We start from the raw sequence: 26,546 nt of genomic DNA, 5'->3' as shown, positions 1-26,546 counted from the left end.
AATTGGCGTTGTCAGTTGCGATCATCGGACGCATTGTATGTCAAAGTTCCTGTCAGTGCTGTTTTATCTGGATCAGCCCATCAGCTGCAGGTGGAGAGGCTGTAGGTGAGGTCAGGGAGGATGCCAACATGCTGCTGTGGTTCATGTAACAGGCTGGAACACCCACCTGAGGCCAGCACTCCGTGTGCAGCACCTGGAGAGAGGCAGCCTCTGCCCCAGAAAGTCTGGTCACCTCTGGCCGATTCCCAAAGTTTTTGAGTCTTGTCTTTTTAGCAGAAGCTTTAGCTTGGGTGTGCTCCAATGCTTCCCTCTCTTCCCTGGAACTTGCAGTTGGGGTCCTGTTGAGATGCTGCAGGCAAGGCTTAGGGTTTAGGGGATGGAAGTGCAGAGCTGTGGGTGCACATAGGTTGTGTTGGCAGCCAAGTCCTGGGGAGGTTACACAGAAGGGATCTGGGATTCCCAAGCTATGAGGTGCTTGGCCATGGTGTCCAAATGTGGTGGAGACAGCATTGTGCCAAAGAGGTGATGGGCTGTGGGGGAGCACACAGGGCAGGAGCTTGCTAGAGGATGGTGGTGCAGGGAAGTGGGGATGTCAGCAGTGCTTGAGGCTGCTTCTGCTGGGTGCAGGAATTCTAATAAAGTGATGGTTTGGCAGCATGTGCCTGTGAGTGGACTTAAGAGTGGAAGGGAATAGAGTGGGGCTGTGTGGAAGGTGATGCTCTAAGAACTGTCTCCAGGTTTATGGGTATTTGGGGGGAAGCTGCCTTCAGCAGCTTCAGATTTAACTTATGGTTTGTGAGGGCTCTAAGTGAGATAATAAAGCAACAGGATCTTAGCATGCATGGAGGACAGGGTCTAAGTCCAGAGCATTTTTTTCCTTGGGGATATGCTGACAGCTGAACTACTGTAGTAGTTTGGCTTTTCCACAATGAAGGGACTTTTATGGGGAGAGGAAGACCAGAGGGCTGGCAGGTTTTGGAGGGGATGGAAATGTTCGTGGGGGGAAACACAGCAGCTGAGAGCATGTGTAAGTGCCAGCAAGGAGCCCCAGCCTCGGGTGCATTCCTGAAGGCACTTTTCCCATCACTGTGGTGGCACTTTGCCACCTGGCTGCGAGCCCAAAGCTGCCTGGAGAGCAGCACAAAGGAGAACTGGCACGGTGTGGGCTGGGGGGAGCAGGGTGCAAGGGTACAGAGCTCCCTCACTGAGGGTACCAGGGGTCTGTGGGGTGCTCACTGCCCAGGGCTGGACACAGGAGTGCCCAGGGGGTGGCTGGCTCTGGTCTGTGACCTGGGGTTCCTTCAGCCAGGTCAGCTGAAGGGGGTCCCTTTCACCCCAAAAGAGCCCCCACAGAGCACCTTCCATCTAGGATGTTAACAAATGCCCTTGCTGTCAGCAGACAAGGGCTTGGCTATCTTTTGGGGAGATGATGTACTCAGAGAGCTGAGAGGAAATGCTGTAGCCTGAAAAACGTGTGGGAGATTGGGTTAGGTAATTTTGTGGCTCCCCAGGCTTTTGAGCTCTGCTGTAGGAACACATGTGTCACTGGGTTCATTGAGGATCAGTGTTAGACCACCAGTAATGTCTGATTGCTATTCAAGAACTTGCTGTGTCCCATTTGGATTGAGCTCCAGTGCTTGCTGCAGGGCAGGGGAGAGCACAGAAACAAGCTGAGAATATCATGGCTCACACTGAAACTCTTCCAGTACAAAGGCTCCTAAGCCACAAGGATGCTTGGGCAGCAAGCCCTTAAGAAAGGGAAACAGGATGGATAATGGAAAACAGTCTTAAGCTTTCTCATTGTTACCTTCTCTGTTTATTAAAGTGACTTTTTGGATAAAGCAGCTGTTCCATAGGAGTTTGGGCAAGGATAAGGAAAGCTTTCTAGCTGATACCACCAGAAGTTGTAAGGATGTACTTACAGCATAAGTAAGGGAAAATAGTTGTAGCTTTAAAAAAGCATCTTAAGCCAAGAGTGGTGGAGAAACTCATCCATCTGGGAAGGCACAACAGGGCCTTGGTGAGATCTTGGCCACGTTAGGAAGCTGCAGATGATAGTCTTGAGAGCTACCCTGTGAGCATGTAAGAAGCTACTTGAAGGGAGGCCGCAGTGGAAGGCTTGTCACCTCCTGTCCCTGGCTGGGGAGAGCTTTTGGGAGAGAATTAGCCCTTTTTTGTGGTGCATCTAAATATCTTCATCTGCTGAAATGCACGGGCTGGTATCTGCATTATCCTTTCTCCATCATTGGCAAACCTTGGATTAGAGTGACTGACAAAGCTCCTGTGCAGCTCTCCTGAACCAACAGCTGCTGCACCAATATATGGAACAAGCAGAGTATTAATCCCTGGAGACTTAAAGTGGCTTTTGTATGATAGGGAACAGAGGGACAGTAGCCATTAGTAATGGTGTAGAGTTCTGAAAAGGAAACAATTTGACAATAATTATATTGTAACCCTTTTGATGCTAACCTATCAGCACCAAGGGACAGCTAAGTGAGTTACACACAGTTCTCTCAATTTAGACCTCAGCAGAGCCTGTTAGGGATTTAATTCCATCAGAAAACACAGCCTAAGCATTAGAAAAGACTTCACTTCAGAATTCAGTAGGGTTTATTCTACAAATCTTAGATCAATGCCAATGATACAAGTTTTATGAATTCTCATTAAAAATACAAGTCAGTATAAAGATTCCAATAGTAATATAATGCATGATGATTCAGTTTCAAAATTTAAGGAATGAATCTGTGTTTTGGACCATGCTACAGAAAAGGGGAACACAATGTAGAAAGAATATTTAGTTTACCTCCCTTTACTTGAGGAGGGGCCTGTGCCTTATTGCCACAATACCTGAAAAAGCAATATGAAGTGCATAGCAGCCTTGCCTGTACAGTCTCTAGGCAAAACTGTTGAATTTAGTATCATTGTCCTCCTCCCCCTAGTTCTGGTCATTAAGGTAATTTTGATAGCCTGATATCATTATAATAACTTAAAGCTATTGCAATACCATCCCCAAAATGGTTATAAACATCACTCCTTGGAGCTGTAAAATGTTCTTGTGCTGCACTGACACTTTTTCACCATGTTAACCATTTTGCCCAGTCTTTCCAGGAACACTAAATACATTCCAATTAAAGGTGAATTTGTTCCATATTCAAAACTCTCCTAGGATTTAAATGAAGTCTCAGTGCAGTCTAATATTTAAATGTGTTGTTCATAGCTTCAGGCACAGTTAGAATGTAAATCAGACCTGTTTTCTTGACCCTAGCCCTCTGATGTGATGGAAGGTGTGCTAGCTTTAAAGGAACAGCTGGAATTTGGCCCCAGAATTGCTAGACCAAATGCTTTGGATCGGGGGAGAACAAAACTACTCTTTTTTTTTCTGGGAGCTGCCTGCACTTAGAAGGGGATTCGGCTTCATAAAGCCACACCCTAAGCCTAAATTTTAGAGAAAGTTTAGTTCTCACAAGAGGTAACTCTTGACAAGATGTGCACCTCATCCCCCAAATGCTGTAGTACATCTGTTTATTCCCAGTGACATTTTCACCCTGTCAAGCCCAGTGGGCATCTGTGGCTGAGCCCAGTCATTTCTTGTAGCAGAACCACGTGGATGGTGCAGAGCAGGGATCATGCATGGATCTGCAGCAGCACACAGGGAAGGAGGCTGAACAATATGCACACAGCTCTGAACAGGACTTTGGTGCAGACAGTGATGCTTAACTGAAATTCAGCTTTTACCAAAAGATTATAGCATAATACAGAAATCTGAAAGAAAAGGGTCAAAAGAAGCCGCTGACTTCCATGCACCAGGTAAAGAAAAAACCCCTCTTGCATAAACTGAGCAGCTGCACAGAACAAGCACCCAACTTGGCTACACCAATACATCTTTGCTGCTGTAGGAATTTTCAAAAATTATTCACCCAACATCATACTACCGTGTTTTAGCATCATACCAAAATGTAGTATTAACCATCATGCAGGTTTGGGGAAATTCTTCTGCTGTACTAAACACTGCTGTGCTTGATTTGAATACATATTGTCAGTCTGATTTGTCTTTGTAGTAGATGCATCTTTAACAGTCACATTTAATCTGAAGTAAAAAAAAGTTCAGTAGCCCATACTGAGCTGTTGTCTAGTCAAAGTGACAAAAAAATACAAGGTTGTCATTAAACTGCATATATTCTAGAAAAGGGGGTTACTTGCATTTAAGTCACATTTAATACAAGACAAGTTGGTCTGAAACTGTGAATTGATTCCATTTAGAACAAAGTATGGCACAGATTCCCAATACCTATGGACACTGTGTAAATAACACATTTTTCTCATTGCAATGATTATCAATTCGCCAAAAGCAGTATAATAGTCAAAAGGGAAGGGTGAAGGAAAACAGATTTTGGAGAAGAAATAAAAAATGCCTAAGAATTGAAAATAAATGACTTCTTTTGTAAGAAACTTTATTTAACTTCATTTTTAAAAATGCATTCTCTCCTCAGAACAAATGCCACCATAAAAAAAAAAGATTGCAGTAGCACACACTTGCACTCAAAAGGAAACATGCAAAACTGATGGCTGAAAAATTTTTGCATAAAAATCGAAGACTTCAGGCAAAAGCTTGCCCCTGTGTACCTTTAGGGACCCCAGACCATGAACAGCTTTCAGTGCAATGTCTCTTGCTTCCAACTGGTGGGGAAACATATGGCAGGAGCTTGTCTTCTGACAGCTACACTCTCCCAGATGTTTGAAGCAAAAACAGTCTCAGCTATGTTTTAAAACATCATTGTTATAAACTGTTGCAGGAAGTACAAACAGAATTCAAGAAAATGTCAGAATCCAGTGAAGAAAAACTTTTGAGATCTACCCTGTGCCATACACTTCTTAAAAAAAAATTAGACAGAAAAACAAATTTTATTAATACACCCTCTTTAAATTTTTTATTTCTGAAAGCAGCTTTTTATGCAAATCAAAAGCAGTTCCTGAGTAACTGCAGTAAACAGTGTCTTTTAAATATATTTGCGCCTCAGCTCTTCCGTTTTGGTTCTTCCTTGTTTTTCTCCCCAGTTTTCAAGTTTAATCTCAGTTCTTTTTCAAAAATGTGCAAGTTCAGTTAGCATCGTTTCCAGAAGTCCACAGCTTGCAGGTCTTCCTGCAAGAACTCTAAGATCTGCACATACCTAGGCTGTAGTCCTACCCTATTGCAGGCTTTGTTCTCAGACCTGTACAGGATGTGCCCTCACGTCTTCTTCAGCATGCGCCGGGACTGCCACGTGTGGAACTTATTGTAGGCTGTCTGCAGCATCTCTTCTATATGACTTACCAACTGAAACAGGAAAAGGGAGAAAACATTGTCCCAGCTGCTGGAAAACAGATCCCCTCCCCTTTCTTTCAGGTGCATTCCTGCTTTTATTCACTGCAAGTAATCTTGCTAAAATCAGAGAAAGGACCTTGAGGCTTTGTTGTAAAACAGAAAGCAGTGCAGAGAGCTGCTGAGCTGAAAGGGAAGGGGGAAGTGACCCCTCCATTGTGCTGTCTGTTCTGGTATTTAGTCTGTGACCACTTCAGAACTCTCCCCCCGTGTCAGATTTGAAGTTGCTCACGTTCTACTTCACAGTGGAAGTGAAAAATGAAATGTGACTTCCTCTTTCTTTCTATCACTCCTGTAATTTCAGGTTACAGTTTTTGTCAGTTGCTGGCATCACTCAGCGAATTGGACAGGGAGAGGCAACTGCTTAACTGTGTACCCAATTTCCCTCTGTCCATTTCCTAGTCAACAAAAAAATTAAAATGTCCTAGGATAAGAAGTAACAAAGCTATCATCCTCTCTTAGTTAAGAATGAAATTATTAATATGCACCCACATAATTAAACAGTACTTTCCCCTTACATTTGTGCTTAAATATTGTCTCCGAATCTTTTCTTGGAATGGGCAGAGCTTTGTAACCTGAAATCTTTCCAAGTTGCTCCTCATTTTTACAACCTGAGAGAGACAGAAACCAGTATTACAATACTGAAGAATTACAGTAAGACTCAAGTTTCATTTCCTTTAACAAACTGTTCTCCAACAAAACACCTGATAACTAATTCTGGGGGCTACTTCAACTTTGTGCAGTTTGAGGAAGGGAAGTTATTCAAATATCAGTCTCTAACACTTCTCTGTATTTTTGAGATAAGTGCAGTATGACTGAAAGTGCGGTGTGCCACTCTGATTATTACCTCCTTAATAAACACTATAAATAGATACAAGATATTCACAAAATGTTTTTCTTTTGCAAGCAAAGACTGGATTTTCAGGACAGATTTTGCAGCAGATATGCAAATGTATCTGAATGCAAATTTTAATCTTTGTTATCCATGTCAGGTCAAAAGTAACAGAAAAACAGTTACAGTCATAGACCTGGCTGTAGACAAACATCTGTCCTTGAAGGCAACTTAGCTCTCAAGAGCAGTGTGTGTTCTGAAGGTATGACAGTGATTTTGCAATGGATACAAGAATAAGGGAAATTTGGTTGTACTGTCACTGTGGAGGTTATTTCTTGGAGCTGAGGAAGGGAGGCTTTAGTTTTTGTGTTTTGAACTGGAATGAGAACCCTGCAGCTGCAACTGAGCTGCCCATTCTGTTTGAAACTGGCTAACAGCTACTGTTCCTAAAGGGAGCTAACAGGCAGGCAGGGACAAGGATGATTTTAATTAATAGTACCAGCAGAACTGCTAAGAAAAATAAGGTTTCATGTTATTTTGTGACCTTAAGTTCTAGGTATGAGTAAGCGCTGTACTGATTTGAGGCATGTGTATTAGTTCCATACTTCAGTAATAACAGCTATTCTAAACCACATCATAACCAGGGCCATAGGAGGGAGCTCTGCCTTACCTTTTCTTCTAGGAATGGCGTGTTAACGGGGAAGCAGGACCAGAAGTGTCGTAGCAGTTCCCCTACTGCCACATACAAATGTTTTAGTTCAGACTGAATGTCATTTGGCACCATCTCTGCAACAGGAAAAAGGGGTTTTTCACATCACTCAAAGGTTCCTATGAAAAATGAGAACTAAGGCTAACAAAGGAGCTCAGTGATGTACACTTCTACAGTCACAGAATGACTGGCTGGGAGGGGACACTGAGGTGCCTCACAGCAATTAGATCAAGACTATCAGCAGCTGTTAGATCAGGTCAGCTGCTATTTATGGCTCTATACTTGGAAGCTTGTGTATTATTTAGGAAGATCCATGCCAGGCAAAGAATGGACACCAAACCTAATCCAGGATTAGAAGCCGTATATTTGTATTGTTCTAACAGTGTGGCAGTGCTGCTGCTGGCTTGTCCTAACAGCACAGTGCTACAAACTCCATGGTGGGTACTTCAAGTTCTTCCTTCTATCTTATGTTGGCAATATGGTTACAGCATGTGAAAAATGAAAAATCCAGACAGGAAAAAAGAACTGTGTTCCAGACATTCTTGGAGAAGAAAGGGTGACAGGGTTCAAGAACAAGGAAAGAGCCACAGCTGTAAAAACCCAAACAAAAAGTACAAGTAGTCACTGAGGATGAGCACAGTGAACTGAACAGTGAATATAAAATATTAGGATAAAGCTGTTAAAAGAAAGAAGTGGTGGTCAGGCTCAAAGAAGTGAAGTGTAGCACCCTATATTTCAATCAGGATGGGTAAGAAAGCCTCACCACTGCTTGCTGATTCCTTTTATTTCAGTACCATAAAGAACTCATACTTGCTTTTTCAGCTGTCTGAATTACTTTCTGCTGCTTTTCAGAACAAGTAACACAAGATAAACAGGAAAACTCTAATAAATCCTGTGAATAGGGATTCATCTGCTGTGAGATTGAAGAGACAGGAACTCAAACTGGCACTTAATGTGACAATAGGGAAAGGGGTCGTTGAATGGATGTGTGAGAAGGAGAGGCTGTCTGATTTGCCCTTGCAGTCTACAAGGAAGTTGCCTTTTTTCCACAGCAAGCTGTGAATCTTAAATGCAGGCTGCAAAAAACTTAGTTTCAGATGATTATCTAGGCTTTGCTTCCTTAAGTTTTCACAGATATGTTCTATTCCACAATCCAGGGAAAAAAAAAAAGCTGAACAAGTAAAATCCCATATCTGTAAGACAATTTGGTATCTATGAGGTGTTTCCTTCATTACTTGCTGTGTAAAATGTTCACTTGCCTCAGTGCTGGTGCAGCCATTGCCACCCCCATGGTGTAGCTGGTGCTTTTCTTTTGTTGCTGTAACCCAGTACTACTCCAGCTACACATTCCCATACTTTCCTTTATCACTGGAACATGTTTTAAGGGAGAGATGAACCAGCAAGCCAGCTAGTGCTGTGCAAGGCACCAGGATACAATTAAAGCATTAGACATGCCAAATCCTTACGGTTTATGGCTTGCTGTGTTCCACCCTGCATAAGTGCTCCTCCAGGTGACAGGACTGCAATAGTGCTGGCAGCATCACCACTTGAAAGAACCTGGAGAGAAAGGGAACAAATCTTTCAGGTCACTTTTTCTAATATTTTTTTTTTTAAATAAGATTAGTGTTCAACACCTACATGGAAGTTCAGGTTCGGCTCTTTTCCAGAATTATGTGCTACAGCTCATTTGCAGTGAAAACTCTCTAATTAATCATAACCTTTTCTCTGCCTAGACCTTGATCAGGCTGTGCACTTACTCTGAAATAAGACAGAGTATTACTATGCAGAAGTGCAGCAGAATTGTGGCAGCTTTACTCAGGGCCAAACGAGGTTTACAAACAGCTAAGTTCCGATGCTGGCTGGGGAGACTGGCCACAGGGCTCTGCTGCCCTCCAGGTGCCAGCACAGAGCTTCTCTGTAGCCCACAGCACACTGACAGCCTAAGTGCATTTAGGAGCAAAAGACCAGTTAAATTAAAAACCTGCTCACTGTAATCTCCTAAACTTCTCAGGATGGATGAATACACTGGCCTGTTACTGTTTCTTCAAAAGAAAGCAGGAACAGAAGAATATAACTGAGCATCAGCAATGACTCAGTTTCCTTCAGTGTAGATTTTAAACATAACAGCTCAAAAGGTATCATCTAAACCTTTAAAATCAATCAGTTAACAAAAATTGGAGATAATTGAAGTTTACAATGAAAAATTTAAACTTCAGTAGACATGAGACACAGAACTGTATAGAAGGTAAGATGCTAAGCTAAGATCAAGAGGGGCATTTTTAAAATATACTTCCATACCTGAGTTAGTTTGGGTACATATGCTTCCATTTCTTGTCTAATACTCTGAAATGAATTAATTATATCCTGACTAGTTGCATATTGCTGTGATTGAATTGGAGTTGGACCATGGTAATACCTGTGAGGTGAGAAAAGGGAAGGGAAAAGTGTTACTAGTAAGAGTGAAGCAAGAGAAAACTCCTGGACAGTTCTTCTACTGTTTCTAATTTTAGATGCTTTGCAACTGTTACCAGTGCTTTATTTATTGACAAAGTACAATATATTGCCACATGGGAAGAGGCTGGGTTAGGCATAGTATAGCAGCAAATAACAGCTTCAGTTGTTGAATCTGTGATCATCATTTTGCCAATGAAAAGCTACCCTTGCCACCAAATTCTGAAAATATCAATAGAATGGAGCAATTCATATAACTTTCAACTGAAATTAATGTAAATGAAGTTAGGTGCACATGTGGAACTGTTCTCTTTCTGTAGTACTGCTCCTTTTCTGATGTTACATCTATGGTTCTCAAACTCGAAAGTCTAGAAAACAGGAGGACTACCCCTAGAAAAATCTTAGACCCCTGAGCAGTCCAAACTATCCCAACTGCACTTTTTTGCCTGGGAGAGGATTTTTCTTGGAATTCCATATATTTTCATATGTAACACATTTTTCCACTGAAAGCTGCAATGATGTGCTGAACTGTGAACAGAGCTCTGTTAGGCTTTCACAGAAATTACATGTCAAGGTCATTCAGGTTGGCTTAGAGACTTACCCCTGCCAAATTCCATCTTACTTTTCAGAGGGTTATTGGACTAGATGATCTCCAGATGTCCCTTCTTACCCCAACCACTCTGAGAAATAAAACTACAAATTTAAGGGGAAACTGGTTTATGCAAAAGCTCATATTAGGTTCCTAAACTCAGTTGTAACACACCTGAGTGTGGCACAGTAGGGACTAAATCAGCTGGTCCTGTGTGGGCTGTGATGAAACCCCTGCTAAACTGTCTCTGCTGAAATAGCTGTGCATTATTTTAACTTACCTATCAGACTTCTTTAAGTTTAGTGCAATAGTTTTAACGCTATTATTCTTTGATAAATCTTCATATTCAATGGCCTCCTGCAGTTTTACCTAAAATTAGCCAAATAATGATACATGTTACTAATGAAGGCACAAGTCCATACATGCAGTGCTTTCTTCTGCTGCATCAAGTTTGAGCTGAAGGGTTACTAAAACCTAAAAGAAAACCCAGGTATGGAATGACTGATGCCTACCCTCCAGAGGGAATGATGCCCAGTGTTGTTCAGGATGGGCCATTTGGAAGTCTTGGCACCATTGCTTTTTCTCCAGATTCTGCTAAAATTAGGCAGTCCCTGCCACTTCCAAAACATGTTCCAAAAGGTATACATAGATAATAATTTGTGCTCTCTATTTATGTCCATCTAACTACAGATTAGCAGAAATACTCATGATTTCATAGCTGGTGCACAGGAGTCTAAGACTAAAACCACAGTAATTACCCCAAGCTATCGGGGGACAGCAGAGCTGTGGAGTATTAGCAGTGAGAGGTAACAGCACAGTGACATCAGACTTTGTACAACTAGAAAACTATTTCTGAAGTCTCCTATTCTTCTGCTACTTTCACTCTCCTTTTCATCACATTTCTTCTAGTCTTGCTATATAATTTTCTGCTGAGTAAAACTTTACAGCTTTTGAGGAAAGTCAAAGACTACCCCAACACTTGCCAACACATGTATTCTACAAAGTTTTCTCACAATACAACCAAGTTTTGAGTCTCTCTGATGTTTTCTGTTGAGACTGTCAACTCCAGGAAGAGTATTCAATTCAGTTTTATAGCAATTACAGTACTCACTTTGTGAGCTGCTCTGGTTAGTCTAGACCAGGCTGTTGCCCTGTATTTCACTGCACTAGGTGTCACTACACTCAGTTCAACCTCACTTAAGTTTCTGACTAAGACGACGGCTGTCATGTGCCAGTTTCATCATCCCCTCCACAAACAACACACTTGACAGGTTACTATTGGTGCTTGAACACCAATATCCTTTTCTGATGGATGTTCTCTAGAAGTTTTCAGGCATTTGAAAGAAAAACAAAAGGAAGGAAGGAGGCTGAAAATAGAACTGCAGCAAATGGAAAGAACCAGATTTCTGAGTCCAATCTGAAGTATCTTAGAATTTTTTACTTTCATTGGGCACTACTGAAGAGCTAAACAGCACAATACTTCAATGTGTAACTTATTTGTGTTTACTAACAGAGGTAACAAGGCTTCTTACAGGCTGTCAGGTTGTTATTCTATATACTTCTAAACAAGGCTAAAAAAGTTTTACTTCAGATGTGTCATAAACCAAGTAAGGAACTTTCAGCAATTTTTTGAGACAGAGCTTCCAGTTCCATTCAGTTAGAATCACATCAGCTAACTTTATACCTTTTTCAGTGGTGGCTGAAAGAAATCTGAATCCCTGGAGTTTCCATCCGTACTGCTGGTCTCACTGTAATGGTCATTTTGTGCTTCTCTTAAAATAGAGAAACAGCATTAAGAAGAATTCACCTCACAGGAAACTTAAGATACAAGCTAGAGACAAAGTAAATACATCTGTTTCAAAAACTTCATATGCATGTTCACATACTTTTTTCCCCTTATGTCTTAATTTCTAGCAGTTGGTGTAGACAGAAGGAACCAACTCCTCACATTAACCCTGTTTGTCACAGGGGAAATTCCACAGCAGGGGAAGGTGCTGGATCCCTCTCTTCAGAAATAGCAGCATGCCAACAGTGCATGTGGGACACAGCAAAATCATGGCTAAATTAGAAACACTTTGTATACACAGTTATGCAACCAGGTATTAGCAGAGCTCTGGGAGCCCTGCAGTACAACTGTTCCAGGAGCCCTATCCTGTTGTGCCTGTCTGAACTGAGAAACAAACACACTTGGCCCAAAAGAGATTGCTTGAGGTGCAGGGTACAATTTGTGCAAAACAGAGGAACAATGTGAGGGACCCCAGCCAAACAGAAGGAAGTATTAACTAAGATCTCTCACAGTTAAGGTCTGTAGGATTTGGGTAGAGTAGTAATCCTTGCTGGTTGTCCATAAAGCAGTTGTAGAGCAGGTGACCTGACAGGTGTTTTTGGTCAGGGGCAGAGTACTGCACCTGAGGAGTCTTTCATCTGATCCACCTATGCCACACTGCAGGAAGCCCCAGCAGACCTGCTCCTGGAAGGCAGGAAATAGGAAATCGCTGCACCAGATCTCACTACTTCTGCTGCCTTCACCAGGGCTAGACATCTAAGGCACACCCATTCTTTTCTTTTTAATCTGCTTTATATCATAACTCAGTTAAAAATAGCAGTCATCATTTCAAACAGCTCTGAAAAACTTCTATGAAGTAAAATGAAACCTAAAGGTATTTTCATTTTTAGAGGAAAATAATTCATCCATAAAAAATTAAAAGAAAAGGTTGTATGAATAACTGAAGATGTGCTTTTGTTTTGAAAATTCCTTAAAATTTACTCCAGAAATCTATTACACAACACTGAAACTTACTGTTTCCTGAGGCCAGCTGCAAGGACCATGGCACTATGATGATTAAAGCGTTTTATGATGGCAGCATTGCTGCTTTCTCTAGCAGACTTTGAGGCATTTGATGTAGAGGCCACAGAAGCAACACCATAGCCCTGCAGAGAAACAACATTAATTCCCTCTTGGCCCCCAGAGCAGCAAGACAGTTCTGTTTTCCCTGGAGCCAGGAAGCCATCTCCTCTGCATCATCATCATCCAGGGAATAATTTTCCTACTTTTGCCCCACCATCTCCTTATGTACTTTGAAAAATCTCCAGTGATTATTTTATTCTGCTAACACTTGCAATTTAGAGGTGTCAGAGAGAAGGTAACAAGTCTTATACAGGTAATTTTATAAGACCACGATATAAGTAAAAACTGAACTAGCTTAAAAAAATTAAGGACCACCTGTGCAAAACAGGCATTGATGGCAAGGAAAAGACAGCAATTGTTTTACTGACTGATTTTTGACATCTAGTGGGACACCAGCAGCCTACAGGCTAAAATATACTTGTCAGGAGGATGTGATACCACTAGAAAATTCAAAAAACTTCAAACCTTAAAATGCTGGCAGAGTTCCCCACTTGCCAGGTGGCATTTTACCCCATGGGCTTGCTGTTAATCAGCCTCAAAAGCAAATCAGGGCAGTTTGCAGAGCACTTCAAACACACCTATCCTAAATTCATGGTCCAGTTTCAGACTGCTAGCTTTGGACAACTCCCACAAAAAGAAAATGAAAAAGGAAAATCAGAAAAAACACCACAAAAAAACTTTAAAATGCAGCTTCATTATTAACTACAACTGAACATTTTCAGTTACATCAACTCCAGAAAAGCACATCTCTTAAGTTACTTCACATTATGGTACACCACTAATGTGAAATGTTTTAACTTGTTCTTGGAGGCAGGTAATAGTTCAAGTTAGTTGTAATTTTAGCAAAACAAAGGTATTTGAAGCTAAACAAAGAACACTGTATCAAGTGTCTTTCAGTTAGGCCAAATCAAGTAGCAGTGTTCAAAGTAAGAACAAATCAAAGACTTTATCCTGGTTTGTGCTACTCTTCTGTACATTGTCACAGACTCTAAAAGGTAGGAAAAAAACCAAAATTCACTTTAGACTAAAAAGCCAAATGAAAGAGTAATTCTTTAAAGAAGGGAAGTTCCTGTATTTACACCCTGCACACCAAGGCAGATGTGACCACACAGGTCCATGGGCACAGTCTCCATTTCCCTACACACACACAACAGCAGCAATGTTGAGCACCCAACCACTACAACTGCCTAGTAAGGGATTTGTGTTAGAATTAGCATCTGTAGTGGTTTTAAAAGAAATATCCACTTTAATGTAACTAAGGAAGGGGTATAGTTTTCTTTTGGACTTTTTGTTTGTTTTCTGTTTTGTTTCCCCAAGTACTTACTTCATCTAATGTTTTATCTTCCAAAGCTGTTAAGTCTATCAGAGGGTTTTTCACTCCTTGAGACACCATTGCTTTTAAGCCTGTGTGAAACAAATTTTAAAAGATCATGAAAAACTGTATCTAAACAAATAGCATAACTATGGGATCATCAGGTTATATTTAATCTTTAAAGGAAGACAGAGGTTCTGCACAGGCCCAAATAACACTGGGACTAAAACCCTTTAAACCCTTTTTAAAGTTCCATTTAAAGTAAGTGATAAATGTGGGAAGTTACTCCAAAACATCTTTCTTCTAATTAGCCCAGTTTTCAATTCTTCTAATTGCATCACTGAACACTGATTAAAAAAATAAATTGAGATGCAGTTATAGTAGTGGGATCTGGGAAGCCAAAATTGCATTTCTTCTAATTTTGGCACTGTTCTGCTGCCCTGTCTGGGCAGTATGACAGTTTATATCTGGTGTATATCTTTGACTTGTGAAGGGTTTTACATTCCTGATAGAAGGCTTTCAATACAGATTATGGAATGGTGGTAAGTGATCCCAACTCTCCACATTTTGGCATCATCACAAACCTATCTCAAAAGTTCATAAAAAACTTGAGTCAAATAATATGTTAGAATTTCAGATTAAAAAGACTGACAGAGAAGAAGGATGACAATTCATCTGGAAAATCTGGGCAAATAGGAATCTCATTTACTAAAACCCCATCTATAGTAAAAGCTCTACCTGTTGTAAATTGTGCATATACTACAAAACAAAACCTATTATGTACACAGAATTGTTCCATAGTAACTGATGGCACATAATCAATCTACCAGGATGGCATGCTATGGAATTTGTAGTAAAGCTTGCATCTAGTGCTGCTACTTTCCGAAGGTACTTTGTTCCAAGAAATGCTCTCACTATGAAACATGCTCAGAATGGCAAAGCTGTAGCTAACTTTCCATGACCATCTGTAGTTTTCAGAGACAACCAGCTTACCTTTCTCATCCAGTTTGGCACATTCTGCAAAGAGGTCTTTTGAGCCTGTATTGAGCCTGTCCCGATGAAAATAATGAGACTGAAAAAATCGTGTCCAGAATTCCCTCTCAGTCATGTTATGTGGAACATTCTCTGCATATTTCATTTTTACTGTGAACAAAACCCAGAACAATTACAAACTGTTCCACAAATCTTAACATGGTATTTTAGATCACCATTTCCTTGATGACTTCCTTGCTTTCTGGCTGCTTCCATTCACTCCCATTAAATGGAAGGGACTGCAGTAGTTAAGCATGAGTGAACAGGTACTCATTTATGCCTGTAAAGCTTTGAAAAGTACAGGTAACAGTGACCTGAACACTCTTGAATTGCCCTCACACTAGGGGCAAAAATGAATCAGTGTCAGTGCTCATTACAGTGGATGGGAAATGATGGAAAACAGGTTATTTTCCTCCCAAAGGTGATTTCATGAAAAATAACAATTAATTGGAACACTGAGTAGGAGAGTGTCATGGAAATCAAACATTTACTTACAATTTAAAAAACAAAAAGTCAACACAAGGTAAAATGTTTTCATTTAATAAAATCTCAGATGAACATTTTAGTCTTTCTAGAGTAAGACAGTAAAAAGACCAATCTTAAATGGATGTATTTGGTATGTAAAACACTGCTCTTACCTGCAGGGTACGTCCGAAATATGGATTCAATAATATCCGAAGTCAAGTTGTACCTCAGCCCATTGCAGCCGTCTGTCTGAGGCCGTACATCAGCCTGAGGAAAAGCACACAGGGAAAAAACAGTCATGTCTGGATGCTTTTTCTAACTGGAGAAGGAAAAGAACTGGCATCTTGCAAGCAAAGTCTGCTGCAGGTAAAAAAATCTTCCTCCAGTAATCCATAACGTATCTGATCGTACATAGGTATTTTAGAATGAGGAATGAACAAGCAAACATGAATTATTTTATTATACTTGCCATTTAAAGGATGATTTAACAAGCAGACTGCAGGCTTTAGAAAGCAAAGAGCACTCCACTGGTCAAAACAAGGTATGCTTAATTAATTCATGCTTATCCTTGTGTCAAAGTTAAAATAAGTAAGCATACTGTATGTGCCTCATGTTTTATTGTTCACTCAACAATTCAGCTAGTGAATGACCAGTGACTATAATGAAGTGACAAAAAAGGATTTACGGCTCTTACACCTTATTCCCTTATAATATAAGTATACATAGTTGTATACTAAAAACATCTTAGTGTAACTGATAAGTAACACTGAATTTAAAGCTTGAGGATTAGTGTTAGTCAGAACTTTGATCTCAGTAATCTCTTAAGGAAGCTCTGGAGGAGGAGTGCTCTGTCCAGTTCTCAGAAACAGGAAAAGTACATGATTGCGCAGGCTGCTGCCTTTTCCTCCTTTTCCTGTGTACCTCAAGCCTAGCTTTTGTACCATCCTCTTCCTAGGCTGACATGCATTCTGAGCAGAGCCAGTCAGATTTAACTTGAATTGGGACACACAAATATCTAAGATATCTTCTTCACAAATGCAGAGAACACAAAGATAACCAGGTGGCTTAAGAATGTTTCAGTTTTCAAGGTTTGGTGGGTTTACTTTTCATTGTGGTTTCTTTTTTTTAACATTGAGGCGTAAGAATAATGGGAGACAGGAAATCAGAGCAATCAAATTTGTCTGGCAACTGATTCAGGTATTTCCACAGGGGGGAAAAAATCAAATGGTTGTACAGCAGCTAAATTAAACCAATCCTACCTCCTCTTTCCCTCCCAAATCCACTGTGGGCACAGTCATTACAAAGGTGGAAGTAGGATTCTATCTAAAGAGTCCTGTCTGTGAGTTTTGTTGCAGAAGCAGAAACATGTCTCTGTGTGAGCAATCTGATATTGTACCTAGATTACTTTTAGACTGCATTGAATTTACTGAAGCACAGGTTCTACAAATGTGTAAAATAACTGAAAGTTAGAGAAAGAAAGAGAGAAAATGAGCTTCTGGATACACAAGTTGTTCTTCAAGTAGCTGAAAGCATGTACTGGTTTAAAAAATTGGGAAGGGAATAAAACCCTTATGTGGAAAGGTTCATTTGTGCATGTCAATGCTGTCACAGATATACTCTTTAATTTAATGAGCTCATACATTTTAATCTAGTGACCATATATTCACATCACTCCTGTTTTACAGAAGGCAGAGCAGCAGTACAAACATCATCTGCCTATTGGCAATTTAAAGTTCAAATTGGGCATCTTAAACTGACAAAATTTTGAGGTTGCAGATTAGCAGGAAACCTTTTTTTTTTTCTTCCTTTACACTTGGAATAGCAGAGAGATGTTGAGGAACCAGGAAAGTTCACATATATGGGAATAAAGTGCATGAGCACAACTCTCACTTTCCTCAATTTGTTTGCTCTAAAATCCTATAAGTTAAAGGTTCAACATACCAGGAATGCTGCAGAGATGCCCACATCCTGCTTACTAGGTGCTGCAGAATTATCCCCTGCATTCAGGCTTAAACGGTTGGCCCAGAATTCTTCAGCACTGATTACTTGGCTCACAACAAGGTCTTTATAGAGCTGAAACAAAACAGGATCTTCTTGCAGCATTCTGGTAAAAGAATGTATTGAATAGAATTGAAACACTGCAGAATAAATCACTAGTATTTCCACAACTAACACAAGTTCACAAAAGGAACAGAAACCAACTTTTGTTTCAAAATGCTGTGCATTTCTGAACAAGACCATGTAAACAACCAATGTCAATAGCACTGCTTGTCTGAAAATACTTAGGAAATGGATGTCAACACAGAAAGTTAGAAAACAGTAATGCCTAAGTAAAAGTTAGTGTGGGATTCATGTCTTGTCCTGAAATGTTCTGTGGTGCTTTTGTGTCTTTGCACACCAGGACTGGAATCTCCTGAACTGTAAAAGCACAATGATTATTCTTGCTGCTCCATAACAGAAATATGATGAGGGAGAAAAAAAAGGAGATCTGAGTGCTGTCCAATTCTTGGTTTAAGATCTTAAAATTCAGTAGCTACAGAGCTCTATTCTAGTGCAAGAGTATACATCACAAAATAGGTATGGGATAAGATCTCTTAAAACACATTACCCCAATGGTTGTTCATTTATGTTTCTGTGGTAACAGTAGGATCTTCATGCCTTAATCAGATAATCAGACATAGCACAAATGTGAGACACGTTCTGTGTCACTAGTTCCACCAGGGAGCAATGTTTACAAAAGTTATCCATATATCAGATATCACTACCCAAAATGCAAAGACTATGCATCTGAATCTTCACTCATGCTTAAGCAGCTGTTTTTACAGCTGTGTACCTTATCAGAAACACACTGGGCTATTTTCAGGGAAGCATGCATGTGTGTTCACAATCTGCCAATAACCCACCAGTCTTTAGCATGTACCTCAGGGTCTTGATCAATTGCAAACAATGAAAAAAAACCAGGAGTCTTATGGATACATGGATAAACTGCAATCTGGACAGAATGAAAGCCTTCAGCTGCTCTAAGGACGAAGCAGGATGAGGTGGAAGTGAAAGCTTTGTGACAGGATTATTATGTTTTAACCAGCAGGGTTTCTCCAGTTTTTCTTATTGTCACAAGTATGGATTAGTGGCAATTCTTACAAATTAGTGCAGCTGAAAGCAGTCTGTTATTCTTGTTATTTCATTAAAGCTTGGAATTTTGGTACATTCTCAACTCCCACATATCAACAAATGAAGGAAGTGCCATGGGGACTCTGGATGTTGTACCCTCCCACAACAGGCTGGATCCTTTCTGCCTGATCTGTTGCAATTAAGCTAATGAAGCCCCATCACTAGACTTGGGCTTCTAATCAAGAGAACAAACTATGGCTGAGTAGGTGCAGGGATTCTGGCTTTTCTGTAACTAGAAAAGCTCCTGATACTTCATGGTGTGATGCTGTAAAACTCTATTTAAGGAGGCAAAGATTCAGAGCTAAGACTGCCTGTGTTCTCAGCACCAATACTGTCAGAAAAAAGGCACATAGCATAAAGAAACGAGTATGGGAACAGTGCCAATGCAGGCTGCACTGCTGCAGACCCTAGTGGCTGCTGCAGTACTGGAACCAGTTAATCCTGATTGTGTCACAGCTCCAGCACAAGGGCTCTTGCCCTTCTGCTGGGAAATCTCCTTGTTAAGATCCAGTCTGTCCCATGAGGCAATGCTCTCATGTTTTGAAAAATCTATGTTCAGAGCTAGAAGAGTTTTTGGAAATGGAAACCATAGACACAGGATTCACAGCAGACACTAAAATGAAGTGCAGTTTGTCAGGGGAGATGCAGAGAAGAGAGCTCTGTGGCCACAGGGATTGGATTAACAAACATGTTAAAGGAACGGAAATGTATCTCAAGAGCCCATATGGGAAAAGGACTTAGGTCCTCAACAGCTTCTCAAACAATTTCTTAGAATAAACATCCTGTATGCCAAATAACAAACTGCAGCCTCTCAAGTGAGATGCATGAAAATACCTAACAATTCAGTAGTCTATAAAATATCAGGAAAGATTTGAGGGGCAAATTGGGCTTTTTGGGGGGGAAAAAAAAATCACCAGGCTCCACAAAATTTCTGGAAAAGGAAAAAATCAAGCAGCTTTTCTAAGTGATGCATATATATTTAAGAAGACTAAAGAGACAGGCTGCCAGTTGGGTGCTCTCCTCTGATAGCTATGGGTAAGAAAGACCGGGTGGCAGCCAGACTGGCTGCCTTGACACCTCAAGAACGTGTCACTAAGCACACAAGTGTAGTCTCAATATGTGACAGTTATGCAAGTCTCAAGGAACTGCCTCGAAATGGAAAGCAGGGAGATTTTTACTAGGGAAACAAATGCTGTATCATTCATGATGTTGAAATAACAACAACTGTTTATAGAAATCCACAATAGTTAGCTAACAGTCAGAAGAAAAAACCCCAACAGACTTTTAGGTTGCTATCCCTTTACCTGTTCTTCTCCTCAAGTTCTTTATTAGCTTTCCTTTTGAACTTGGGCAAGAGCTGTTGAAGAAGATCCTTGACCGCATCTCGCTCCTTCACTGCTGTGCTTTCATTGGAGAAGTGGAAGTTGGTTGTGTCCCCTGCATGCAATACCAGCTGCAGCTGAATTTTAGCTTTACCTTCTGGACTGATTTTCTGGCCTAGATTGCAGAGAGACAGACAGTAAGCTTATACAAGAAACTGTCTTCCCTAGAGTATTTGCTTATAAGCAGTTATTCTCATCATCCAATTAAATACCATTACCCTGCATGTGAATTGCAGCTGTGAAAATGGAACAGTCAGTCTTTCCCTTGAATTGGATTGAATCCTGCACCTTGTTCACTCTAAAATGCAAGACACAGACAGTAGCAGCCTGTTGCTTAATATCCTTCAGCTCCTGCTCAGGAGTCCTGATTCATCTTTTAATTCCCCACAGGATCCATTAGAAAACTGCTGCAAATGAGGCTGTCTTCACCTGGACACTTTAACATGGAAGCAATCCAGGCTGCTGCTGAAAGGTGACCTCATTCCCCCTTTCCATTTCTTCCTGCTGCATTTCTTGTATGATGGCTAGCGTTTGTGCTGCAAGCTGAACCAAGGAACTGATCCACTGAAAAGCACCCCCTTTTGTTTTTGCAGCTGGCCCAGCTCCTGCAGAAGGACAGTGGTACGAAAGCAGAGGTAGGGTGGGTAGGAGCACATCTGGATCCCAGTTTCCAGTGGTGAGCTAAGTGCAGTTAGCCACTAGTGCTCCCCAAATTAATCACCAATGCCTCCAAGGTACTACTACACTCTCATGAGTCATAAGAATCTAATTCCTGCTTCCATCCTCATAACCAGAGGGAGCAGAGGCTGGGAGACCTATGCTTATGGACGGTTGTGCTATAGTGACTTTAGTGAAGCACTGCAAATGGCACTAACCTAACTTTTAATAGCAGCCCTTTCTCTAAAGCAAGTGGGAGACAGGAACCAGATGTCAACACTAAATCACCTTCTCTATAACAAATTGACAAAAACATCTTACCCTTTTTTATTTCAGATGACAAAAAGCACATCTTTCATCTAAGTTAAAAATACTTCAATGCCTATACATGCACGTATTTAAAATATAAGATCCTTAAGTGTAAGTTAATAGCTAAATAAAACCTTCACAAAGTTGATTATTATAGGTGAATGGGGCTTTTAAACTTCTTATCACTTTCATAATTTAAGAAAATATCATCTTAGTTCTGATCCATCACACACTTTCAATCATGCTGCAGTGCCTGTATGTGACTTTAAACAGCAATAATCACTAAACCATTACCAAGTGACACACACAACTTACTTTTTATTCCTTCTTTGGCATTAAAGAACATGATATATGAGCACTAATTGGAGCCAGAAAGGCAGCATGCTATAGACATCTACTGTTTAGTTTTGACTTGCAAGTACTCTGCTGTTGTAACAGCAAATGCTTATTCAGAATGTTACCAGCTAGGCCAAACTACAGAAGCTGAAACTTCTGAAGCTATGGTCTGTTGGATGAAAATAAACTGAGCTCATTTGATATGAAAAGCGAAACAGCTTTAGATACTGAGTTAAACAGATGACATACCAGATAGTTTGTGTTAGACTGAAAATCCTGTATCCTTCCTTGATCCTCCTCTCACCCTTCCCTCTACAAGCATATGGCATAGATTATTTTTCTGTTCAATTTATTGCAGTAGTTTATCAAGGTTAATAGCAAATGCAGCAGATGTAAGTTAAACATCTGAAGACTGCAGAAGTTCTGTGGTAGCATCCTTAAGCTGGTGATACTTTACCACAGTCCTGATCTCTGCTACTACAGAGTAGCGTGGCCAGAGCTCCAGACCCCTGCAACCCTCCTGAAGTATCAACACCTGCAATTGCATGGCAGGTGAGCTTTGTGTGGTATTTAGGTGTCTGTGGCACTCATGCTGAGTGCAGCAGGCAGTGCTCACTCACATTTGATGTCTGCATACATGTGGCTGACGGTGAAGCGGTCCTTGCCCTCGGGAGCCCAGGCAATGCGTTCGGCCATCAGGTACAGGGCCCCATCCTGCTTCTTCTGACGCACCTTCTTCACTATCAGCAGCACTTCTTCAGATGATGTTGCCATTGTGGCTACAATGAGCTGTTAAAAACGTACAGTTGAGCTGATTAGCTATGCTGTAACTCTTTCACTACTCCTATCTATATTAAAGTATTATAGCCCCCATTTACTTGTTCATGCCTATATCATCTTGGGACTATTTCAGATAAATGTGCTCCCCTCTTTCAGTACAATCAGCAAATTTATTTAAACAAAATACTCCCACCTACCTAAAAAATTCATCTAATTATATTGCTGATACTGCTTTTGATCCACTAAAAGACCCACAAATCTTACATTTAAACTGATAACTAAATTTTCCTGGTTTACTGTCCTTTTACTGGTTTTTCTAGTTCAGAAGAATACTGAAGCTAAGCAATGATGAATTCCAAATCTTTTCTGGCACTGGCAGCAATTCCCTTCTTCAGTGGGAATGGCAGATGCTAAGTCATTTCAGAAAAGGGAAGGATACAAGGTATGTGAAAAATCATGGATTTTCAGTTCACTGTGCTAAAGATAAGGTAGCCCAGTAAGATTCAGGTGTTCTTATTGTGGTGGCTTTTGCCCATGGCCTGAACAACGTTTTGTACACTTGACTGCAACTGATCAGTCCCTCTCCTCCAAAGTCTGAGGAACTAATGTTACATGTACTACAGCACAATGCTAATTCTGTCAGCAGTCTCAAACCAACAAGACTTTGGATACTTGCTGCATTGTTCTCCCCAGCAGTCACTGTCATTCCTCTCCCCAGGTTCAGCCTACAGCCTTAAATTTTTCAAGAGATAAAGGATACAGCAAGTATTCCTATACTCTGTCAAACATACTGTTGGTACACTTATCAAAAATGTACATCTTTGCTGAAAATGTTTAGTATGTCCAGTTGCTGTATTTTGTGTATCATAAACTTTACTACTGATATGCAAAATATTATTTTTCCAAGCTAATGTGGATGTTGCGTGTGCTTCAGAATACCTGTAATATTGCTGGGATGCACACTGAAGTTCAGATTGTAACCTGCATCAGCTATCACACTACTAGTAGGTATCACAAAATGGTAGTTCTAAGCGTATAAATTCACATATTTCTTTTTTTCTTAAAAAAACCTAAAAAACAACGAAACACCAACCAGCAGCAGACAAGACATTTTATTCTGACAATTTGGACAGTAGCACAGCATTCTCTTCAACAGAAGTCTTACAAGCTCCTGTGCAAATGAGTTAAGTAACACACTAGATGGAAAGACATAATGGCAAAAGGGCTCTGCACTTACTCTTCACTCCCTCACCATTCCAGCCATCCAAGGCTTTGCTAAAGAGTTCAGTCATGCCAAGCTGAATGTGAGGTTTCACATCAGCACCACTGCAGCAGTCACTAGAACACACTGTGCCACATTCAGAGCATCCTTGGTAATACTTCTTTCTCAAAGAAAACTGCATGGCATGATTTCAGGACTGTTCCCTAGCATAATCCATTACAGTCTGTCTCCCAGCAGCACTATTCCCTTTCAATGCTATTCACACAACCATTTTATGTAGTTTCCTGTTGTGGGTCTGCAGTCTCATCAGCACCTTATCCTTACTGGAAAAAGGCAGCTGGCCACAGACTCTCAGAGACTGGAAACCTCACCATGTGCAAGACTAGGGATTTGGTGTTTTTCTCCCTTCGTTACTTTATAGTCCTTTAAGGTCGTTATTATCCAATGTAATGGAGGCAAAGCCACAGAACACAAAGGAATTCAACCTGTACAGAACAGCAAGAAAAAGGAAAGCATTCCCACAGTCAGGCTCATTCTGATGCCAGCTGCTCTGCTTTTCTACCACGCCATTTCACCTTCCTACACCCAGTCTTTCAACTACAGAAGCAAAGAATCAGCAGCTACCAAGTTCTCCTTCAGAGCCCTTCTAGTACCCTGCAGTGTGCAATCTGTGAGAGCACAATTATCCCGCAAGTGGCTCATTCCACCTCCTGGGAGGGCGAGCACATGGCTCATGCTGTTCTTCTTTCTGTCACGGCTCTACTTCCTTTTTCCTGCAGTAATTTTACAGTGGCAGTGGGATGATACAACTCACAAGCACAGTAAGCATTACCCAAAATGGAGAAAACCCTGAGCTGTCTTTTGAAGAGTACATCAGAAAGAATAAAAAAAACTATTAATAATAGGGATTTAGGAAGGTTACAGTCTGTCACTAATGGAAACAAAATGGCTTTGTGTTACAAGAAGTACAGGAAAAATTCTAAAATAGGAATCTTGCTTCAAGATTTCATTCCCTGTCTCCTGCAGGGAAGGCTACATCCTTGCTAAGCAAAGCACACACAGTACACAGCTCAGCTTTTGGGTTTTTTTGGGGCATGTAAGGCTTACTATGCAGCAGAGAGCCATCAATGATGTACTCGTTCCTGCCCAAATCTCATAACCTCTACATTTAACATCTGAAGCTTCCAGGAATCAGTGCTATGGATGATGACATTGCTGCTGTGCAGGGCAAGAACTGCCACATGCACACAGAGAAATGCTGTTATTTTGTGGCTTTAAGTGATAATTTTAACCTGCTACAGCATTGGTGTTCTTCAGCAGCTGGTTCAAGTATGAACAGGAAGGTCATACAACTTATTTTAAATTCCCCAGCAACAGAGCTTGGTCAGCATTTCTAAAAACACTTGGATCAACCAGAAGCCCTAACAATGAGGTACAACTTGTCATCAGGCCTGTCTTGGGGATGTTAATTTCAGCTGCAGTTTACAATAGGCAAGGTCCATCAGGAAGCTTCAGTTTTGGCATAGACCAAAAGAAATGTTCTGTGTGCTTATCCACCTACAAGCCCTCCCCTTGCAGCTCTGTGGGAGCAAAGAGCTTCTGGAAATACCATCAAATTCCAAAAGCTATCTTTCCTCCATTGCAGGGAATCTTCCTAAGCACTCTTAAGATACAGTACCTCTGATCTGTGTTTTACAACACCTGTTCTGAACACTCTCCCTTACCAGCACTTTACTCCAGTCTCTTTCCATGAGCAGAAATAAAGGAAACGTCTGCACGTTTTAATAATCCTGACTTGGCCAGGGTGGCCACGGGCTGGCAGGCAAGCTCTGACAGATCAATGCAGGCCTTTCTGCTGCTGGGCTTCCGCTCCCCGCAGGCAGCAGCAGAATCACGGAATATCTGTGCCAATGGCCCAGTCTGACCCGCAGCGGCACAGGGACGCTGCCAGCTCCGGGCGGGGGCAGAGCAGCGCCCCGCGGGGTGGAGGGGATCTGTCAGCGGGATGGAGAGGTGGCAGCAGTGCCGCTGGTCCCGGGCACACCGGGGGGGATGCACCGTGCTGAGGGGCCAGCCCGGCCTCTCCCGATCCGCATCACCCACGCTCCGCGAGGGATGTCACCCTGCCACCAGACCGGCCCGAGGACACCCGCACGCTGCCGGCGGGGACGGCGCTGCCACGGCACCTCTTTGTCTGCCGCCCGCACCGGGCCGAGCGCGGGGCGAAGCCCGGTGCCCCGGCAGCGGTGCCGCCGGCGCCGCGCTGCCGTCCCCGCCACCGCCCGCGGCCCCGCGGAGCGCAGATCGGCGGTGCCGCCGCCCCTTTCGTCCCTTCCCTCACCGCAGCTCCGGCCCGGCCACCGTCACACGTCCGCCGGGCAGGAAGGAAGCGCGGGAGGCCAAAGGCCGCCGCGGCACCATCGCGACGCGGTCCCGCCGCCCCCGGGGACGGATCGCCGGGGCAACGCGGCGGTGAGGCGGATCAGGCCCCGCGGCCTGCCCGGCGCCGCCGTTCCCCGCGCCCCGCGCCGGCGGCTCTTACCGTGCGGGCTGCGCCGGGAGCTACTCCGAGTGCGAGCGGCGCTACGGGGGCCGGGCCGCGGCCGCCGCCGGGGCCATGGGGCGGGCGGGGCGGGCACGTGACCGGAACGGGCCGCGGGGCGCCGGGGGTGGGGCCCGCACCACGTGACAGGAGCGGCTCCGAAGCCGCGCGTCCCCGGCGGTCACGTGGCGCCGGCGCCCCTCCCGGCCCCCGCCCCGGTCACGTGACGGCCGCTCCCCCGTCGCCATGACGGCGGCGGGCGGAGGGGCAGTTACGCGGCAGTAAAAACGGTACCGCCACCGCCCCCCGCCCCCATCCCCGCCGCGCCCGGCCCGGCCCGTTTCCCACCGTCACCCGTCCGCGTGGGCCCCGCTCGTCGCCCGCCATCGGCCCCGGCGGCCCGTCCTGCTCCGCTCCCGGGTCGGCGGCGCCGCCTCGCTGCGGGGAGGGGCCTCGCCCCGGCCCGCGCGCCGGGAGGGAGGGGGCGCCG

General features: G+C 42.6%; 1 protein-coding gene across 2 annotated transcripts; it reads right to left on the bottom strand.

Annotated features, from left to right (window-relative positions):
- Window positions 1-2,592: 2,592 nt before the first annotated feature.
- Window positions 2,593-26,483, bottom strand: GTF2H1 (general transcription factor IIH subunit 1). Of its 2 annotated transcripts, none has more exons than XM_030949647.1 (15): window positions 26,057-26,483; window positions 22,133-22,301; window positions 20,133-20,325; window positions 17,599-17,761; window positions 15,831-15,924; window positions 15,154-15,303; window positions 14,173-14,252; window positions 12,741-12,871; window positions 11,625-11,712; window positions 10,221-10,309; window positions 9,199-9,316; window positions 8,367-8,457; window positions 6,862-6,977; window positions 5,878-5,970; window positions 2,593-5,314 (listed from the first exon to the last, which is right to left on the bottom strand). In XM_030949647.1, the coding sequence occupies exons 2-15, from the start codon at window positions 22,284-22,286 to the stop codon at window positions 5,228-5,230; spliced, it is 1,647 nt and encodes a 548-aa protein (XP_030805507.1). In that variant the 5' UTR covers window positions 22,287-22,301; window positions 26,057-26,483; the 3' UTR covers window positions 2,593-5,227. The 2 variants fall into 2 exon arrangements, with proteins under 2 accessions (XP_030805507.1, XP_030805509.1); XM_030949649.1 differs by lacking the exon at window positions 26,057-26,483 and adding an exon at window positions 25,856-25,987.
- Between the last annotated feature and the right edge of the window lie 63 nt (window positions 26,484-26,546).

Source organism: Camarhynchus parvulus, chromosome 5 (genome assembly GCF_901933205.1).
Source record: "Camarhynchus parvulus chromosome 5, STF_HiC, whole genome shotgun sequence".
In the NCBI taxonomy this organism is placed as follows: Eukaryota; Metazoa; Chordata; class Aves; order Passeriformes; family Thraupidae; genus Camarhynchus; species Camarhynchus parvulus.
This window is presented reverse-complemented; position numbering and strand designations above follow the sequence as displayed.

What these genes read in the sequence shown, in the direction of transcription:
- GTF2H1 (XM_030949647.1), bottom strand. Translation starts at nt 22,286, where the DNA reads ATGGCAACATCATCTGAAGAAGTGCTGCTGATAGTGAAGAAGGTGCGT. An exon ending in TTCAGCCACCACTGAAAAAG is followed by an intron (nt 10,310 to 11,624) that starts GTATAAAGTTAG and finishes GGCTAATTTTAG; the next exon opens with GTAAAACTGCAGGAGGCCAT. An exon ending in AACTTAAAGAAGTCTGATAG is followed by an intron (nt 9,317 to 10,220) that starts GTAAGTTAAAAT and finishes CTCACCTCACAG; the next exon opens with GTATTACCATGGTCCAACTC.